Source organism: Anser anser, assembly GCF_964211835.1.
Source record: "Anser anser genome assembly, chromosome: 11".
Lineage (NCBI taxonomy): Eukaryota > Metazoa > Chordata > Aves > Anseriformes > Anatidae > Anser > Anser anser.
This window is the reverse complement of record NC_139732.1, coordinates 536,617-557,846: the sequence shown is the minus strand read 5'-3', so window position 1 is coordinate 557,846 and position 21,230 is coordinate 536,617. Positions and strand designations below refer to the sequence as shown.

At 43.2% G+C, this 21,230-nt stretch overlaps 1 protein-coding gene across 1 annotated transcript; it reads left to right on the top strand.

Annotated features, from left to right (window-relative positions):
* Positions 1-846: 846 nt before the first annotated feature.
* Positions 847-13,576, top strand: LOC310905257 (nuclear pore complex protein Nup153-like). Its single transcript, XM_083851304.1, has 11 exons — positions 847-1,428; positions 2,670-2,762; positions 2,998-3,088; positions 3,429-3,551; positions 5,066-5,677; positions 6,402-6,449; positions 7,079-7,273; positions 10,167-10,228; positions 11,309-11,504; positions 12,031-12,076; positions 12,895-13,576. Exons 1-5 carry the CDS (start codon positions 1,111-1,113, stop codon positions 5,494-5,496), a joined length of 1,056 nt encoding a protein of 351 aa, XP_083707430.1. The 5' UTR covers positions 847-1,110; the 3' UTR covers positions 5,497-5,677; positions 6,402-6,449; positions 7,079-7,273; positions 10,167-10,228; positions 11,309-11,504; positions 12,031-12,076; positions 12,895-13,576.
* The last annotated feature ends 7,654 nt before the right edge of the window (positions 13,577-21,230 follow it).

Below are 21,230 nucleotides of genomic sequence, written 5' to 3'. Positions count from 1 at the left end.
AATATTAAGTTAATATTAAGTATTTAAGTTAATTTAAGTTTCAAATCATTAAATGGGACTTCTGGATGATGCAATATAAAGAAATCGTAAACACTGTTGTTTATTCCTGTAACACAAATAAAATAATGGTCCAAATATCAAAAGTTCCATAAACTTTTCAAATCAAAACTGTGAAACAGATGTAAGCTACAGGATGCACTGAATATCAGTAGTACCAACTTACATCCCTGCCTAGTCATTTCTAAGTAGATCATGATAGTACTGTACAAATTTCGGTCAGATTTCCTATGCCATTTAAAACATAACTCATCCAATCTTAGTAATCAAATAAAGTAAGTGGCAGGGATGAAAATTGAAGTTGTTAAGAGGCTGTTTTCTGATTTTTATATTTGCATCCTGATACATGGTATAGACTGTATTTACCAGAACACAATCTTCAGTGCTGCTAGTCTGACTTTCTTTGGTGCTTTTTGTGTTTAGTTTGGTTTTTGAACCTACCTGCTTCTTTAAACATTACCTTTTTCCACGTTCACTGCTGTAGTGACTTTAGAAACTTTGGCAGCTATCCTGCCTAATTTTGCAAGAGGAACACTTTCTCACTTGTCTTGAGAGTGTACTCTTAATTGAAGCCATGCGAGGGTAGTTAGAAAGGATGATGCTTCTCTAGAGCTTTGATGACTAAAGTACAGAGAAGAAAGAAAAAAAATGTGATCTGTGCATCTCTGTTCCGCACAGGTTTTGAGTTAACTTTCAGTGTTCTTGCTGTACAGTTGTTGAATAGAGTATAATGTGGAAGCAGGCCTGCCATAAATTAAAATGACGTGGTAGACAGAGGTGGGGAGATCGGGATTTCTTCTGGAAACTTGCTTTCTCTTAATTTGTATGGATTTTTGTTCTATTTAATTTTGTTAATAAATTGGGTGGGATGGGGTGAGAAAGTAGTATGTCTTGTATAAGAAAAATTAAAATTTGCAACTTTAGGAAGTGGAGGAACCAGTGCTACCGAAAATACCCCTACCCATCAGTGCTGCATCGCTGCCTCAGTTCAATTCCAGTTTCGTTGGTAGTAGCGCTGTCTCAGCGTCACCGAGCGCTGTTTCAACAGCAGCAATGAGCACGGCAACTCCAGCAGCTGCGACGGGCATGGCAAATCCATCAGAGGTGGAGGGCATGACAGATCCATCGGAGGTGGAGGACTTGACAGATCTATCAGAGGAGGAGGTGGAGGACATGATATATACAACGGCGACGTCAGGCATAACGTGTTCAACAGTGCCCTCAGGCTTGACATATCCAATAATGGCGGCGGGCATGCCATACCTGCTGATGAGAAAGGACATATCAAGGTCAACAGCGGCAACGACAAGCGTGGCAAATTCAACGGAGGCGGCAGGCATGGCAGATGCAGCAGCGACGGCGGCGGGCAAGGTAAATCTTTATGCTATAAATAATGTTTACAATGAGTATACTGCTTTATTGCGAGTTGACTTTTTCTGTGGTGCTCATGAAACTAACAAATATTAGTTTCTACGCAGCTGAATGAATTGGGGTTGTATGCCAGTTTGGGGAAAAAGGCATAAATGTTTTGATTCTGCTTCTCTCAGTCTTAGAGCCTGCCAACTCCCATTTAACGTGATTGTATAACTGCTTCAAATGCTGTGGAAGTCTGCGGGGGAAGGGGGGTGTGGACTTTATGCCAAGTTATTTATAGTGGTTTTGGCAGGGGTAGAGTTAATTTTCTTCGTAGTAGATGATGCTGTGTTGCAGATTTGTGAGCAAAACAGTGTTGGTAAGGCACTGGTGTTTTAGCTGTTGCTGAGCAGTGCTTACACAGTGACAAGTCCTTTTCTGTTTCTCACGCTGCCCTGCCAGCGAGGAGGTCGGGGATGCACAAGAGGCTGGGAGGGCACTCAGCCAGGACAGCGGAGCCCAGAGGACCGAAGGGATATTCCACACCATTTAGCATCGTGCTCAGCAATAAATGCTGGGGGAAAGAAGGGGAAGGAGTGGGGAGTATGTACAGGGTTATGGCATTTGTCTTTCCAGGTAGCCATTACATGCGATGAGTCATTAATGCTACCTCAAATTTAACAACTTTACTTCTTTACTTCCGGTTCTTTTCCCTGTTCCACTTGGAGGGAGTGAGCGAGTGGCTGTGTGGTGCTTAGTTGCCTGCAATGGTTAAACCACAACTTTATTTAAGTTATTAAATTAGAGGTAACGTGGTCATATGAGCCTCACATAGAATGAGCCTAGGGTGCAATAATTGGCATATTATTGCAATAAAATAAACATTAATCTGTTCCAGAGTACTTGAAATATTTTTTGTACGGTTTGAAGTAGACAGCTGCTTTAACATGTTGAGGTGTTTGCTGAAGTTCTTGGAGTATCATTGGGCTGAGTTTGCCGTTCTTCAGCTTCCTGGCTTGCTTTTCCGTGCATTTAGACCTAAGTAGCATCTCCAGCTTTTCCTCTCAGTTTCTGGAATTTGGTTTTGAAGATATTGTCCTATACCCACTTGGAAACTTCCCTGTGTTTTATTATTACTTTTATCTGCAAAATAACTCAAACATCAGGTTTTTCGACGTCACTGCGGGACTTCTGTTGGATAGTGAATTCAGGTAGTTGTTGCTCTTAAATATAAACCTTTAATTCTTTTGAAAATACAGATACAACCAACAAGTACTGTTAGCAGTCCTGAGTTTGCGTTTTCATCTCCAGTTGTGAAATCTACTGAGGCAGAAGTGCTACCTACGTCTTCTGTAAGTAAAATAATAAAGGAGCTTGACTTTTTTTCTTAGGCATTTAGTAGGCTGTTGCAGAACACTAAAGCAGAATCTGCCTTGATGGAGAAAAGTATGTAGGCTTCTGGCTTATAATTTGTCATTCAGCATGCGTGCTACAAATGTGAAGAGCAGCTTTCAGATTTGGTTTTGTGTGTGCATTCGATTGGAGTTCCTGTGGCTTGAGAATCTGAAAAACCTCTCTTGTTCATAGCAGATTGGGTTTACATTTAGTGTTCCCGTTGTAAAATCGGCAGAACTTTCTGGACCCAGTGGTACTCCAGTGACGCCCTTTCTTACCCTAGGTAACTGAAACTTTAGCACTTCAGATCTGAAGTGCTGATTTTCCTTTTTTTCTTTATTAAATCTTCAATCTGTCCTGTCTGCGCATGCTAGCAATTCCAGGCAGTGTTGGACTTCTGCAGTATTTTTCCAGTGACAGATCTGCTTTTATAATTTTTGTTTTGTTTTGTTGCTTTTTGTTTTGCTTGTAATCATAAAGCATTGCAAAGTAAGTAGAATTTGTGAAGATTCTTATGTGAGAAGCATGAAGCTGGAAATTCTTGTTTCTAACAAAAGTGAGTATAATCTGCTCTAACTAGGTCACATTGTGAAAGCTGTTTTTGTTTTCTTTTGTTTCAAAAGACACCACCACCTCAACCAACATCAACACACAGAAAGAGGAGGTCAAAGATTTTGCTGGTGGTCCCTTCACCACTGCCCACGTATTAAAGGAAGGAAGCGTCTTAGACGTTCTAAAAAATCCTGGTGAGATAATGAACTCCTTTTAAAAAGATGCTGCAAAAAATACGCTAGCATTTTTTATTAAAAAAAAAACAACACACGACTTATGGTTAATAGAGTATCTGCTATAAATATGAATGTAGGAGAGCATTACATTAAGCGCTGCGTTTGTTAGGGTGCATCTGCCCCCTTCTATTCTAAGTGGTGTTTGTTGCTGGAAGTAAAACTGCAAGATGAAAAGCAGATGGGTTGCATCTCCTTTACGTGTTAGGATGTAATTGTAAATGAGGTACTAAGAGAATTAGCCAGATAATCGGTGTTTCATTTTAAGTAAATACAATTTGTGGAATTGAAAAGGAAATGTTTGTAAAGCTCAACACTCCTGTCCCACCTTCAGCCCAGGTGAAGAAAGAATAGGAAAGAGCTTCAGTTCCAAATACATGGCGAAAGCTGCGAATCTTTGGGCCTTAGCTTACAATGGCTCCTGTGGATTAAAATTTAAACTGCAAACAGAAGTGGAGTGTTTTACGTTAAAAACCCTTTTCTGAATTTTGTTTTTAAGCAATTGCAATTGTTTTCAACAGTTTCATAAAGTGTGTCTGTGGAAAAGATATCTTTTAAGAAAAAGGGCTTTATTGAATTTGATCTTTTTCCAAAAGTCTTCTTCTAACTTACATACTTGTTAAGAAGGCAGCACATTTCTCTGTTGGAAAGAGCTAAGTGAGAGAAAATACATTGTGCATTTTGTTTAAGGAAAGACCTCTGAGTGAAGTGACATTCACTTTCTTTATCGGTTTAAAAGAAGCAGAATCTAAATCCACATTGTTCAAAGACTTTATTTTTGATTAAAAAAAACCAACAAACAAACCACAAAACAACTATGTTCAAGGTAGATTTACAAGCAACTTGAGCTGCTGTTTAAGATGCATTTCCTTTAGTCTTTCTGTATTAGTAGCTTGTCTTTTCTGTTAAAATTGCCACCTTTTAAATAAGGAGTTGTCCTAATTATAGAAAATTAGACAGTTGTTCAATTGTCTTGAGTTTTTATTATTTAATTAATATTCAGCATCTGTGGGAAAATACCGTATGGATTGCTGCTCCGAGTACAAACTTCTGTACAGTTACTGGAGTAGATTTGAGTCATCTGCTACGGAAGGAGGAGCTTTAGAAATCTGATTCGATTGGGCATCGCGTCTTAATCAAATTGTATTATTTCCATTCCACGTTGGACTGTCAGATTTCAGTCAGCTACTGTCTGTTTGTACTTGTATCGACCAGTGAAAATGTTGATTTAAATCTTGCTTGGAAACAAAGAGTTAAATGAAGCTTTAACGAAATGTTCTGTTGTGACCCAGTGCAGCAGATGAAATTTCATCCGTTTAGATAAGATTTCTGGGGACTTCCTGTTGCGCTCGGTCTGAATGTCTAGTTGTAACCATTGGCACCTGGGTTGAAATTTTTGCCCTCTAGTAAAGTCACTTAGTTACATGTAGTGAGGTGCTGCGCTAACAGGAAGACTTTTTTTTCTTGCTTCCTAGACTTTGGATTGTTGAAAACACGCTCTTCTACATCTGCGCAACCTACAACAAGCACAGTGGTTTATACTAGGCCTGCAATAACAACTTTTTCTGCAGGTAAAGAGACTTCTAAACAAGCATCGTACTGGCAATCTGATACATGTGACCCTTTTCTGCAAAACAAAGACATGAAGGACAAATGTGTAACTTGTCAAGCTACTAAAGCGTCAACAGTTGAGAGTATGAAACAGACAGTAAGTTCAAGTCAATGCGACACCTCAAAGCCAGCAGCGCCCCCAGCAGGGATGCTGGGCTTTGGAGACAAATTCAAAACAGTACCTGGAACGTGGGATTGTGATACATGTCTTGTCCAAAACAAACCGGAAGCTACAAAATGTATAGCATGTGAGACACCAAAACCTGGAACGGGAGTAATGCCTGCTCTGACATGACCAGTGGTCACAGACAGCTCGGTGACAGTGACATCCTCCTCGAGCAGCACTGACACAACAGCCACTCTGGGCTTTGAAGACAAATTTAAGAAGGCGAAAGGCTCTTGGGACTGTGGAATATGCCTTGTACCAAATAAGACGGAAGATAACAAATGTGTAGCCTGTCAGTCTGAGAAACCAGGTATGGTCCTTTTTTTCCTGTTGTTTCCATCCTAGCCTCTGTGAATCTTGTACAGAATAAAAGTACGTTGCATATATGGAATATTTTAAGCAACACGATTCCCAGGTACGGTTGATGGGTTAGCGGCTGTCTGCAGGATTGGTTTACAGGCACTTCAGAGGTCTCAGCCCAGGTTCCAGCCTGTCGCATAAATTGAACTGATTGTGAAATGTATTAGTACGGAGCTGGATCAATGCAGATACCCCCAGCTTTGCAGCTGGTGAGGGAAGATGGCTGAAGTGGGTGACTTAATTTAAAAACAACATAGTGATTTTTCACTGGCGAAAATGAGAACTCCATAGAAAGAGTTAAAAATTAGTGTTTTTCTCTTTCAAAAAATAAGTAAAAAAAATTACAGAATGTGTCCAAAATGCCTCTACTCACCGTTTGTATGTAATTGAGGGGAGATGTGAAGCCAGATTTCAAGACAGTGTAGTCTTAACTAGTCTTAAGCTAAAGCAGAGAGATGCCTATGAAGGTCAGTGGTAGGCTTCAAGAAAGCGAGTGACCCGCTGGGTAACTTCTTCAGGGCAGTACTGGGTTGTTTCCCATTGTGTGTGACCGTAATTGATTTTGAGCGTGGTTGTATTGTTTTTAAAATACGATTCTAATTCTAACTTTGACTCTAAATGTCATTTAACATGCCATTACATCGAAAAACACCTGTGCAAATATATCCTGGAAGAAACAAATTAAGATGGACTAGACCGGGCTTTTGTAATCATCCTGTGCGGTAAGACTGAAATTTCATGAGGTAAGATAATGGATTTCAGACAGAGTTGATTCTCTTGGACTTCCAACCTCTGAGCGGTCAGTCGGCATCTTTGTCTGAGGCTCTTGCCATTGCAAGGAGGAATTTTGGAAATGAGGGGTTTACTGTGACCATGGTGCAGTGAATTGCACGGTTACGTTGCACTTGTCAAGAGGAAGAGCGATGCAAGTAATACTAGGATAAAAGTTTTCTGCGTGTGCTGTGGAAGGGAAGAGCCATTCTTGTCTTTCCGGTTTTGAATTTGAAGCGTTATCTTCTGCTTCTCTCTTAAAAGGCACCTTTTTTTTAAAAGGCACCTGTCAGGCCTCTTTATGGAGGTTACACTGTGGTCAACAGCAGCAGAAGCTTGTGTGCTGAACAGAGTTGTGTGTTGTTTGGAAGCTTTGAGTTCCACTCTGTTTTTTTTGTTTGTTTGTTTGTTTCTTTGTGGGTTTTTGGTGGCTTTTATTTTTTTCAGGGGCGGGGGGGGGGGGAGTTGCGGAGTAGTTTTGAACATTTCTGTGGGATTTGACAAATCAAATTTAAAAGTTAATGTTCATTTTATAGTTCATGTTCAAACAGGATGGTTAACTGTCTTGTTTGTCTCACAGAGGGTCCAACACCTGTGACCAGTAGCAGTGCATCTGCATTTTCTGCTCCTTCTGGAGAATTTCTGGATTTAGACAAATTCAAGAAGCCTGAAGGAAGCTGGGATTGGGAGACCTGCTTGGTTCAAAACAAAGCAGAGGCCACGAAGTGTGTAGCCTGTGAAAGTGCAAAGCCAAGCACCAAAGCAGAGCTCAAAGGTAATCCTTAATGATTAAAACGAGGATGCATATTCTGTGATTTATTTTTTGGTTTGCTCTGATTTTTTTTATTTTCTTACCTGTTAAGCACAATTATTTTTTCCTTTGAGGTGTGGCAAAATTATTCGTTTTTCCTGTAGGAATATTGCCTAGATAACATCTGTTTCCACACTTTTCCCCAAGAATAAGTTTATCCTTTTTAGAGAAAAGCTTTCATTAATGACGTGCTTGTTCTTTACATGCCCTACACGTTGTTCATTTGGAGTTCAGACTAAAAACATGATCTTTCAAAGAAGTTCGTATACTTTTTAAAGCCAGGTGGTGGGCAGAAAACACAATTGTGAAAAGTTTTATGTAGAGAGGAAGCATGGGGTTTTCTTGTTTGTTTTACTGTTTGGTGGGTTGTTTTTTAAACAGTTTTGACTGGAAAGATCAGGACTAGAATGTAGTTCAAACCTTCATGTACTTCAGGTAAACAGAATATCTTTTGTCTTCACTTGTGCGCTTATGTCCATCAAGTAAGACCTCTGAAACCATACTAGAAAAAATCTGCGGGATTTGATATGTTCATGTACTAGAGCTTTAGAAAAAGTTTAATTCCTATATGCAGCATGTCTTCTGTCCTGGTTATTGATACGTACGCAATTAGTAGCAATCCCTTTTTTGATCTCAACACTAGGTTTAGACAAAAAATTGCGACACCTTAAGGAACCTGTCCTGCATCTCATACAAGCACAGAAGTTGCAGTGTCTCAATGCTAGCAGTACAGTTGGTGGTAAAATCTTTAGTAGGGTGAAATAGTCAGGAAAATTCGATGAGGCACCTTGTGTAAAAGGAAATGTTAACCAGCATTTTTCAACACGGTGTAGTCCCTTAAAAGTGTCATAGATGAAAAGAGGCCATAAACGCTGGGGGAAAAAGTTAGTGGGAAACTGAGAGCAGGATCACATTCAGTAGTGAGAGAGCAGCAGCCTAGGGAAAGCTGATGAATGACTGTAACAGATAGTTCTATTTTAAGTGTAAAACAACACTCAGTACTTTATAATGGTGGTCTTACCAGAGGGTTCTTCTCCATGGCTCCTAAAAGCACGTCTTGAAGGCATTCGAGTGCAGTGAACTTAAGCTGTAAGAGTTGGGCTGGTAAGCTTGGCCTGATTTGAAGCTGTAGGCACGGGGCTATAATTTCTGAACAGGCTACAAAAGAAACTGTACCACTGTGCTTTTCAGTGCTCCGTTTAGCAAAGCCATCAAATTGTTGCAGGCAATTGATGTTGTTCTTCTAAGAGCACCTGAAAGATATTTTTGTTTGAAGAGTTCAGAGGTACCGGTTAATACTGGTTCAGATAATTACAGCCAGCTCTTGGTGTTTGTGACCAATAAAGTTTGTGGCTCCAAAAGGAGTGGGTTAGTGCTAACTGATTAACTGCTGTATATGCAGAAATATGGAATCTGATTACTTACGCAGAGAGCACTTAAAATGTATTGTTTTGCTGGCTCTCAGTGAGTTGCATCTTAATGCTACCAAGGAATAAGCTTTTTGCTTCTGGCCCAAGTTTTTTAATTTGGTGAAAGCCTTTTCTGTGCACGTGCACATGCCAGAGAGGTTGCTTAAGTAATAGAAGCTATAGTAGCTGCTATCTTCTGTTTTTTGTAGAAGACAGAAATTGAATTCGTTAGCTTTGTAACTGTTATGCATACCAGAATTGGTTTTCTCCCTTTTGAAAATAGTAGAGGGTATGCCTATGTCAGATTTGGTGAGCAAGGTGATCAGATGAGGGCACTGCAAGACTGCCAGAACGCACCAGGTCTGGGGGGAAAAGGAATCCGGCTGAGCATAGGAATTTCTAAAAGGTAACCAAGGAGTTGTGCATTGATACAGTTATTCTAAATAATCAGATTCTTGTAGCTCTGCCTTTGGAAAGTCTGTGGCCCTTGCTGTAGTGGCTGTACACACGATGCAGTCTACAAAACCAGAAATGCAGAAGTCCTATGTTTTGACTCCCTGGATTCATCAACCTGCTTCAGGATGGCTGGGGGAATCCAACTGTTAAGTCTAGCCAGACAGCGCAACTTGGGCTTAGCTGCCATTGTAACCAGCCTTGTTTCTCAACAGTAGCAAAGCTGAATGCATTGGTAAATATTTTCAGGTTTGGGCCTGCATAAGGTAGAAGGGACAACAAGTGGTTTTATATGCTAGGGAGTTCTTGTTCTTAGAGCTTTCCCTCTAGTTTGAGAGAAGCACATAACTAGTTTTACAGTGGGTTGACAGGAAAGAAGTGGGGGGGAAAAATGGGAACGCAGGGAGATAGCCAAAGGCGTTATTACTAGAACAGGTTTAGAATGCTATTCTTTGCTTTTCATGAGCTTAGGGCAATGGGGAGTTTAAAGCTTAGCACTTCCTGAGAGGGTTTCTTACTCTACCGGCTCAGTTCTATCACTTATTTAAGGCAATTCAGGTCTCTGAACGGTTAAAGAATTGATACCAAATTTGATGAACTCTGATCCAGGATACTGACAAAACAGGACTTCATATAAACAATTTCAGTATGTTCATGAGGTTAGCTTGTGTGTTCTGTTAAATAGTAAAAAATGACACTTCTGTTTCTGTTTACCTAGCATAATTCTGCAAATGTTGCCTCCTTCTGCTTTAGAATGGAAATGCTCTTCTCCAAGAGAGCACTGTCCAAACTTCTTTGCCAAAATTTTTTGATTAAATTAATATTGTTTTATTTTGAAAACAAGAATAAGCCACAAACATGTTTTCTTGCTTCGGCTATCCAGAAGAACGTCAACAGTATTTTCAGATTTTCCTTCCCTACACAACTGTATGTAGGAAGAGTGCAGTTGGAAGCAGAAGACCTAAGATGATGTATCTTCTGTTTGTTTACTACAGTAACAAGACAATGGATTACCTCTTTATTAGAACTTGTGTAGCTTTGCAGTATTGAAACAAATGTAGGTATTAAAATACACATCAGTAATACGTTTCTGAATGGCTGAGTACCGTGCTCTCTTAGCATTGAAATACCCAGCCATTGGAGTAGTTTGTCCCTCATGTTTGCTTAGTTTGGAAGCTATTTCAGAATGCCTTCAGCTTGTATTCTTCCCCAAAAGCATAGAACTCACTTCTCTGCATCCCCAATTCAAGTGAGAGAAACTGGGCACTGCAACCACAGGAGGTCTGCCTGTACAGAATCAGTGAAGACAAGTCTAAACAGCGGATTTTTTTGAATATGCAGCTGGGTTATCTGAATGTTCTTTATGCAGTGTACCTCAGTTTTAGTACAGATAGCACTTGTCTTGGTTCTTGTCATTAGTCTGAAGCTGCCCCTGAGAAAATCTTGAAAGGGAAAGTAGTGAAAGCTAATCAGCTGGCCCTTTCTTCTTAAGAACCAGTGTATTTTGTAATTCTCCCACTAATAATAAGGCGTCACGCTGGAGAATCGCGATTGTGTTGTTAAGCAAGACTGACTTCACCTGAGCGGTATAGTTGGCAGCTGTTGAATGTTTAATGGACTTTAAACAAACAAAAAAACTGAGCAGGTGGAGGTAGACATGGCAAACTGACAGGCAGCGTCAGATGCTTCTTTGAAATGGATAATCTGACTCCATTCACTTCTTTCTGGAAATAAGATCTAGTAATTAACCAAACAAAAGATAGAAGGGTTAAGACTGCATCTTTAAAGCAGCTGTGCTTGATAAATGTCTCTGGTCTTAAATCAATCTTTAGCAAAGCACAGAGACATAGCAGCAGCTTGCTTATGCCAACGCTAAAAATACTTGATGTGTACAGGTAACCATGTCAAGGCTCTGGAGTTAATCCATGAGAACAATTCCTTCTGGTATTGGCAAAGGTGAGGATGCTTGCTTCTATAGAAATGAGGTTTTGAGCTGTGACTTAAGCTGTCACTTAGGTGACTGTTTAGGAAAGCTTCCTTTTAAGTTTTGAAGTATGTAAGCTGACAAATTGTTTAAGTTCAGAACTGGGTTTACAGTCTCTTGTTCTCTGACTGTATGCAACTTCTCATGTTTCAGACTGAAAGCAGAATTGCAGCGGTACCAGTCATACAACTATAATGATTATTGCCAAGATTACCAGAACTACCACTCGCAGAGGAGTTAAGATGCTCACGCTGACTACAACTACAGCTCCTATGCTCCCTATGACAGCATGCAAGCTGTTGGAGACTGCTCTTTAGGAGATTCTTTAATGGCTCCAGCTGTTTTTGAGGTAAAGATAGTGCACGCTTGCTGTAAAGAAAATATTTCACAGATAATACGTTGTACAGATTTGTGTGAATCAGCAAAAAGAATCCGAAGTTGAAAACATGCTTTCTGCTTAGTGTGAAGTTAAAAGAGCAGATTCCATTCAGAGGTGTTTGTATTTAAGTGCTTAAATAGTAAATCCATAGAATTAGTGATTTATACACCATTATTTGTTCACGCATACCAAAGAATGGTTTTGACAGCATAATTGCGTACGCTTCTTCTGTTCCTGTTCTTCTGATTTGCTTTGCTTAAAGCAAATTAAACAGTTGTTGTAAGTGGTCTTATCGTGGTCAATGTATTAGTTGTGACCTCCGGAAGTCCCTTCCAACCTGTACTGTAATATTGGCTTTCTTCTAAAAATAAGTAGATAAAATGCCATCTATCCTTGTAGTTGTAGGAAGAAGGAATGGGTTGAGACTGCAGCACTTTGAATCTGTGATGCTTTCTGAAATGAGTTATGATTAAACTTAGCCTTTTCTGTCTTTCAGGAATCTTCAGTTATGACTGCAATCGGTGATGACCTAATTACTGACGGTAATAAGGGTTCTATCATTGTCACTTGAGTTTAGCCATCCTTGTGCCTTTTAACAATACAAGCCAACCTCTACTGGATGAAGAACATCTTGAAAATTCAGCTGAGGTCAAACCTCTGTGGGGTTGATCTGCAATCAGCTGGGGTTTTAAAGCTGATACAGCATACACTGACCGCATCAAGTAAAACGGGACACTGTCAATGCTTCGCAGCAGGTTTCTTGTACCTGTGCCTTCATTCCCATTTGAAAATGGTCTAAGACAGAATTTTGTTCTTTGTATTGGTTCCGCTAAACAGATTTTATATTAGAAACTCAGTAATATGCAAAAGCTTTGTTCTCCACCCTGAGGTAAAAGCTTATGTTGCAGATTCCAAAAGGAGGATTCAGCTTGCACTTACAAATACGGTACAAAACATATTTGTGTCCTGGAAGGTTTGCAAAGGTCCTCACGTGGAGGCATTTTGTGTTAGTGTTTAGAAACTATCCTATGTAACGTGTATTGCCATAGAAGTGAATTAAATGACTCTTGGGAGGGTTTCATGGCTGATTATCCTTAAACGTTATCTTTACTATCTTAAACATTGTCTTTGTCTTTATCTTGAAAGACAGTTCTAGTCCCAGCCTTCTAATATAAAAATTCCCAAAAGTTGGAGCTGTGAGGCTCAAAATTTTAGAGGACTAAATACCTCACTAAAATTAGTAGATCTAATAGCTTATTACACTTAGCTTAAAATACATTTTATTAGCCATTTCACGTGAAGTTTTTTTGTGCGCATGCCTCAGATTTGATACTTGGACTTACCAGGCTTTTATTTTCAGATCCACAGCTCTACTTGGATGTTGATGAAATGAACAGACAATTCACGGAGACAAGCGAAGAACTCTACGATTCACTCATGAATTGTCACTGGCAACCTCTGGATACGGTCACTTCTGAAATCCCCTCTGCTATTTAAGCGTCTTCTAGAGCATGACCGTTAGGACCAAAGTGCTAAAACTACATTTCTTCTACATTATTCTAGCTCATAAGTTTTAAAGCACAGTGATAGGTTGGGTTTTTTTTGCTATGCTTTTGACAGTTTCTGTAATCTTTTTGTTCATCACTCTCTTCTTGGAGCATCATGAAGTCATGTAAATATTCGAGAAATGTAAAGAGGTAAATGGGGTCTTATCTTAAAGATAAGACTTGCCTGTGTAAATAAAAAATTTGTATCTGCAAACCTGCCAGCAAGGGATTTTACTTGTACCTGTGTGCAGCACGTTCTCTTCCGGCTTATGGAATTTAACAAGGTAGTAAGGGTATTTCATCTGTCTTTATTTTTATATGGGCATTAGGACACAGGCAAAATCTAGCTTTCCCTTGTTTTCCTGGTTCCTTAGGTAAGCGACAAGCCAAGCCTTTCATGTGCTTGCTTAGACTGGAAGTATGTATGGGAGACACTCACAGGCCTTGCTATGGAAACACCTGTGCCCACTTTTTCCTGCAGGCTGCTGGCTCTAACTGTACTACTGATATATGCTAGGTCAGCTAAAATTGGCTTATAAATAGGGTATGTTAAGCATATGGAAGTGTAGACTTCAACTGCCATAGCTACAAACATCCCGTGGAATGAGGATGATGTCTGCTGGCACTCTCTGCATCAGCATTCAGTTTTCCCTTGCCCTTCTTACTGTTAGACTTCTCAGCTGACGCTTTACAGCGAAGAAATTGCTACAACATAATCCGTGTTCTTAAACCTAAAAAAAAAAAATCTTGGAGAAAACAACTTGCTGGTTTTCCCTCCTTGCTGGCAAGGAGAAAAATAGTCCACCAGGAACAACAAAAAAATCCTAGTAACAGCTCCTTAAGTTATACCCTCTGCTACCCTCTCTGATTGCTCTGGTCTTCCTTCATTCGTGGTAATGAAGTTTTTAAAGCTCTGGTAGAAGGATGACAGTACTCAAGTCAAAGGAGATGAGAGCCATGAGGAAAGCTTTGCTTTAAGCTAGAGCAGTCTTGCGAGTTGCTGCCTTTATGCTGTTCTTATCTTGAAGGGTACAGAGTCTTTTCCAGTCATAGGGACTCCATAACCCTATGAGTATGGAGAAATAGTTGCTAATTAACAGTGTGTATAATAAGTAAGTGAGGCTGGAAACAAAAGAATATTCCTCCAAGAAAAAAAAGGAAACAGAAATTACTGTACTTAATAGCTGGGGAAGCTGTTAAAGCTAGTTGACACAGTTCTGGTACTGCCGTGTGTGTTTTGGGGGCAACATAAACCATAATTGCTGTGATGGCAGGTAAGAATCCAATTCTTTTTTATGGCTTAGTGTAGTCAGTGAAAGCAGTGGTCCTAAGCTGCATGCTGTTCTTAAATGTAATGCAAATTCTCTTTTGTGACTCCTCAGTACTTCCAGGTTACTTGTAGCTGATCACCAGCAACTGCTTCTGTTAGCTATTAGCTGTTGGGTTTTTGCTAGGAATACTTTCAGTCCTGAATTGAAATGATGACATCCTGAAACAGAAGAGGCTCTTGGAGTATTGTAGGAAGCACATTCTTCCTGGTTCTAGTGCAGGTGTACACGTAGGAGGAGACAGAAGGCAAAGAACCTCACATAGGTGGAGGGGGTGAGGTGGCATCACAGTTAGAGCTGTTGCAGTTAACTCTTCCCAAAGCATGAAAGCAACGTGGCTGGGAACAGGGATTTGTTGGGTTGCTTCTTTGTGTGAGCCAGGGAGTCTTTTGAGGGGCAGATTAATAAGAATATGACACAAGGTAGAGGTGCAATAGATGAAGCAAAGAATCTGGGTGGGAAAAGGGTTGCTTGTACGTGTCTATGGAATTGTTTCAGGGGACTGAGCTGGGGCAAATTCAAGATAATAGATGCAGCCTCCTTGAATTTGGATGGCAGTGCTGAAGCTTCAAAACCTTACAAGGTTTGATGCCACTGCAATTGTAGTGCATAGCTGTGGTACTTGAGCTCAGAAGTGCAAACTGCACAGGATTTTTTTATCTATTTTCTTCAACGTGAGCAGCAAAACATCTTCCAGGAATGTGCCTGGGTGCTACGCTGCTTTGACACGGCTTGCTTTGCATCACCAAACACAGTAGTTAGGTTGCATCGAGTACTTTGTGGAAACATTCATTGTGTTGTCACCCAGAAATGGGATGCTACAGATATGTGTTGGCCCGGCAGTATCAGTGCTGGTTTTTGGCCTTTGAGAGGTTGGTCCATAACATGTGACCTGTGTAACGAGAGGCCCACATAGATTGGTGACTTCATTAAGTCTGATGCTGTGGTGGTGTGTGACCCAAGGCCCTGAACTTCAGAAAATCAGGCTGTGGCCACCTATTTTATGCAGACTTTGCCTATTAACAAGGTCTCTACACTGTACGTTAGAGACGTGCGCCTCCTTTTCCGGACTAGATAGCGAAAATACCGGTTTTGTAGTTCAGTGAATGAGATTGGTTGGGCTGTTTGTTCTCCAGAGCTGAAAAATGTTGGGAGTGTATTCTCTTGGAGTCCACAGAAATGAAAATGATGAGAGGAAGAGAACGTTGGTTGCAGCCCGCGTGCTGCTGTTATAAAGTAGTTCTCTGATGTCTTTTTCCCTCTGCTGAGACTTATCAGCCTATCGTCCTTTCCTGTTAGGAGCGCATACCTGGCTTGGGATGGTGTGCGCAGGGCAGATTCTTTACCGTAAGAGCACAGTGAATGCCAGACTTCTTCCTGTACTGCCGTGTTAACCATGAGTCACAAATTCAGGAAGCAGTGATTGCATCGGAACTGCTAGAATGCTTTGCGGAGTCTTTTTACTGGGTAAACTTCACAGCTGCAGTTACAACTTCCAGCCTGTGTTAGCTGAACACATCGTACTGGTGCCCGCCATCAGTTTGACAAAGATGGGATTGCAGTAGGAACTTGCTTTTTTCCTTCTTTTTAATTAAAAAAGTCTTTGAAGCAACTTTTCCAACACCGCCATACTTCACTTCTTCCAGTTATTTTCTGTTTTACTTAGCTGAAATGTTTTTTTTTCTTCCAAGCTTGAGGAAGTTTTCTACAAGAATGTCCCGTAATGATTTCATAAACTCTTTTCGTTGTACCTAGCTGCAACAGAGAGTGCTTTTATTCAAAAACCTGCTGGTTTTCTCTTCCAAGAAGTAGTGGGGTTTTTCCTATCTCTTCACTGATGGGAAAGGCTGTAGGACAGTAGCTTGAGGGGCTACTAATGCTGTCATCAGTGAGCCGGGAAAAGGCAGGAGTCCGAAACGGGTAAAAAGTACTTAAAAGGATACCAAAAGAGTAAATGGTACTTAAGCCGTGGATGTTTCTTTTTGCAGGGATGCTCTGGACCAACCGCTTCTTTCTAGCACTACCTCAAAGTAACTTGCAGATAGAACTCACAGGGAAGGTTGATCAAATGGTGATGATCGCTGTCATTCTGCTGGACACGCAGATACTTGCCTTTCGTTTTGGCTCATTTTTAATACCAATTAACTTCAGTGCCTCGCGTTAATAGACACCGTTTGACTGCATCGGCAAATGTTTCTGAGTCGTGAGTGTCATTAAAGGCCTGTCACCCTATGGAAATCCTTCTAAATAAGAAAAATGGCATTCAAATAAATAAATAAAGCAGCGTTTGAACTTATGAGCAAACCTAGCGTAGCTGCCTTTGACGCTGATCTGGAGGAGAAAAATCACGTTATCACACTACTATGGTTGCCTTAATAGGTTTGGTGTACATGAGGGAGGGAAGTATTATGTGATGTTTGCCTAGCTATTACATGGCCGATGCAGGAGGGGTTTTAGTCAGTTCCCTGAGCACGTATTGTTGCAGAAGTCGGTGATTTCACTGCCCAATGTCTGTTATTAAGGGCACGATTCATGTCCCGTTATCGTTTTTATTCTTTATTTATGTGTTTATTTTCTGGGGCGGCGATCTGTCACGATGCCCATCGTTCCCCTGCCGTGGGGTAGAATTTAGCGTGACGACTGCTTCCCGGACCAACGGGGCCACGAATCCGGCCTAAAACACTGCTTGTGCGTTGGTTGTCGGCGTGGGGGCTGTTGGTTGTCGGTGCGGGGGTATCGGTTGTCGGTGCGGGGCTTTTCTGACGAGCACTGTGGGCTCGGGGCGCCGTCCCACGCCCGGCGCGGTGCTGCGGCACACCAGCGGTCGGCGCCACGGCGCGGGGAGGCTCTGGAGGTGACTCCTAGCCCCGTGCTTACGGTGGCCGGGCCGGGGTTCATTATGGCGGCCGGGTCCTGAGGGCGGGAGCGGGAGGGCGGCGGGACCGGGACGGGACCGGGGCGGGGCGAGGAACGGGAGCGGCAGCGGGAGGGGGGGGCGCGCGTTCCCGTGAGGGGAGGGGGCGCGCGAGGGAGGGAGGGGGAGGGTGTGAGAAACACTCCGTAGCCAATAACTTGGGCTCAGGCGAGGAGCTCGGCGAAGCAGGAATTTATTCGCGATCGCAGTGGCGGGCGTCCCGTCCGTGCGAGGACTACCGCACACCAAATTTCCCTGGTGTATTGCCAAGCACTTCCCCGTGCAAGGGCTTACCATACACCACATTTCCCGAGACTCTTCCTTTCTCTCCCTTATCTCACGCTTCGTCCGTCTCCGGCCGCGCCCCTCGCGGAGCTGCGGAACCGCGGATCAGGACTCCACACTCGCTCCGTACAAAAGTACGTCTCAATCACACGGCACACAGAGTCTCACCCGACCCCCAAGGCAATACTTCCTATTTCTTACCTTGGTCTGTGCACAGAGTTACCGGATCAATTCTCAAAGCCGGAGTGCCTGCCTTCTTCCCTTCCCCACTCCTTCACGGATCCTGCCTCTTTCATCAGTCTCGGGCCCTCTGTCAGCTCTCCGCAGAACCGCCGCCGTCGATGCACAGGACCGCTGAAATCAGCGGGGCATGCCTTCCTGCTGCTGCGGCGGTGGGGCTCCCCAGTAGGCGACTGGCTCCCGGACGAGCCCCCAGATTGTGAGAAACACTCCGTAGCCAATAACTTGGGCTCAGGCGAGGAGCTCAGCGAAGCAGGAATTTATTCGCGATCGCAGTGGCGGGCGTCCCACGAGCAGGAGCGCCCCTGCTGGTTCCAAAACCCAGTTTATATACTTTTTGATGACGGGACCCTCCCCTGTTTCCCCACTGAGGGGGTGATCCAGGCTCACAATCTGTCTGATGCTTCCCAGACAATGCATGGCCTTCAGTTGCCGGCCTGTTAAATTTCGAATTTCTTTCGACTTTTTTACTGGTTGAAGCGGTAATGGTTCTTCACTTACCTGACTTGACTCAACACCGTGATTTTCCCCGAATTGTTCTACGGAGTCTGGTTGTCTGCATTTTACAAGGTCGCCTGCTAAGCGTTCTTATCGCTGCAAGCACACCTCGATACCCCATTCCTTACCTTTAAACAACGTAACTCTGCAAAAACAACATTTTTATTCCCACGAGGGGCAGGGCAGGCCCCGCGGCGCGTGGCGGCGGGGGGCGGGGGGGCCCCGTGACGGCACCGAACGCGGGGGGGGGGCGGTATGGCCTCGGGCGGCGCGACCGGTAGCGGCGCGACCGGCAGCGGCATGGCCGGCGGTGGCAGGGCCGGTGGCGGCGGGGCGCCGGGCGGCAGCCCAGGAGCCCGATCAGGAGGAGGAGGAGCAGGAGGAGGAGGAGGAGGAGGAGGAGGAGGAGGAGGAGCGGCCGGCGGCAAGGTGAAGAGGCGGCGCCACCGTTTGGGCGCCGCGAAGCCCCCCTGTGCCAGGAGCAAGCGGGTGAGGAGCGGCCCCCCCACAGCGGGCCCTTCCCCCTCAGCCCACCAGTTACCCCCTTACTTACCCCCTTACCTTACCCGCCCCTTTATCCCCTTAGTTACCCCCTACCCACCTCCTTACCCCCTTAGTTACCCCCTCGACCGCTTAGTTACCCCCTTAGTTACCCCCTCAACGGCTTAGTTACCCCCTTAGTTACCCCCTCAACCGTTTAGTTGCCCCCTTAGTTACCCCCTCAGCCCCTTACTAACCCCCTCAGTTACCCCCTCAGCCCCTTACTTACCCCCTTACCTTACCCGCCCCTTTATCCCCTTAGTTACCCCCTACCCACCTCCTTACCCCCTTAGTTACCCCCTCAACGGCTTAGTTACCCCCTTAGTTACCCCCTCAGCCCCTTCCTAACCCCCTCAGTTATCCCCTCAGCCCCTTACTTACCCCCTTACCCCTCTACCCAGCCCATTACCCCCCTCCTCCCCCTCCCCTTCACCCCCAGCCCGCTGCCCTCAGGACCCCCAGTGCCACCCCCAGGGCTTTCCCCGCTCCCTGCACCCCTCCTCAGCCCATCATCAATTCTCTGAACGTTACCTGCCAGGCTTTGCTTCTCGTTTGTGCTGTAGGGTACAGCAGGTTGACGGTGAAAGCGGTCCGTCAATTCGGGGTGTGAAAATCCCCGTGCTGGAGGGGGGACGCGCCGAGATCCCTCCCAGCAGCTCTTTGCTAAGAAATGTCAGGACGCCCAGAGAGATGCTCTGGAGATGCCCTCTGCACATGTTTGTTCAGCCAAAACCTCTCCGCTATTAAATGAGCAACGTAGCTGAGGGGATTGATTATCATATGCAAAACCAAGGGAGCGCTACGCATGGATAGCTGCTCAATTAGGTTTTTATCACTTGCAGAAATGCCAAGTCCCTTATACCACATATTGACAATCAATCTTGTCCATCTAAAGCTGGCCTGGAAGGGCAATGCAAACATTCCCCACGCTTACAGAGCAACCGTTGAAACCTCTGGCTTGAACAGTGCATTAATGTTGAAAGTGCCATAGCTTGCGTGTGCCGACACTGTGTAGCTAACTGATAAACCTTACACGTGGATTAAAAATAATCAGTGGAGATGGTTTTCTAACTTTTCCATTGTCTGTTATCTCTGCGTGTTTTCCAGTAGGTTTATTTAAAGAGTGTGCCAGAGCAAACACGTGCGTGGGGATATCTGGGGGATTCTGCACAGAGAATGGCTGCTGCACATCCAGCGCAGATCAAATTAACAGTAACTTATCGGGGAAGAATTTTAATGATTTGATAAATAGACAAACTGATAGGTGTTACATGTGTGCATTTATTATAGCAGTTAGCTTTGTAACCAGACGAATCGTGCAAATGTTCATAACGTAAAAGGACGAGCTTTGAGCAGATAGCTTGCTTAGAGCATTTGTCAATTAATTTCAGTTTATCTTCAATATCATGTCCACTCTGCAGAAGGTTCTGTGGCTTAATGTTAATTGTCTCTCAGTGATGCAGTTGGGGAGGCACGAAAGCGACCGATGCGATTTTGTGAGGTTATACCTCTGGTTCTGATCCCTACCCCGCTGTTTTTCTCATCCTTCCCCCTACAACTTTAGTCGATAAGTCGATTCTTAGAAATACTTAAATAGATGTGTTTTGTGTGCTTGTGATCCTAATTACAGCCCACCAAACCCTCTGTCTCTTACCATTAAGCTCTGAAGGTGCCTGGGCACTGTAGACAGTATAGTTAGCAGCTTCAAAGTTCCTGGGAACTAGTCCTGGATCTAATTTACTTTTTTTTTTCCCCCTGCCTGCAGGAGGGATGATTAGCAGGATGCCTAGCTCATGATTGTCAGCTTTCTGGATATTAATTTTTATTATTAATTTTTATTATTAATTATATTCATTTATATTAATTTATCTTTTATTTAACCGTAGTTCCTGGGGCTTTTGGTCAGGTGGGAATTCTCCGATCGTACCCGATGTATGCCGCAGAGTCAGTCTTCTACAAAATACAGCAACAGCTTTAGAAGGCTCTTGCAAGAGGAGGTGCTGGTGCTATAGCTATAGCTGTGTTTCTTCCAGGACATCTTCTGGGTTAGCCTGACTGTTGAGAGCAGAACTGTTTTTTGTGCGTATAGTCACTGCAATTCAGCATTACTAAAATTGAAAATATTTAGATTCACTGATTTTAATGGGTAGTATGGTCCTGACTGTCGCAGTAGATAATTGCTGAACTTCTGGTTTAGTTGGTTTTCACGGGAGGGTGCGAAGAGGAAGAGTCCTGGAACAAGTCTGTAGGTCAGGAGCTGTTCAGGCGTAGAGTTTCCTGATAGCCTTGCAGATTGACGACCTGCTGGTGAATTTTGGCAGAGGTTTCAAAACTTTGAACCTTG

Coding starts and splice junctions, on each gene's coding strand:
- LOC310905257 (XM_083851304.1), top strand. CDS start 1,111: ATGAGCACGGCAACTCCAGCAGCTGCGACGGGCATGGCAAATCCATCA. Junction 2,763..2,997: donor AAGTGCTACCTACGTCTTCT/GTAAGTAAAATA, acceptor TCTTGTTCATAG/CAGATTGGGTTTACATTTAG. Junction 3,089..3,428: donor GACGCCCTTTCTTACCCTAG/GTAACTGAAACT, acceptor TTGTTTCAAAAG/ACACCACCACCTCAACCAAC.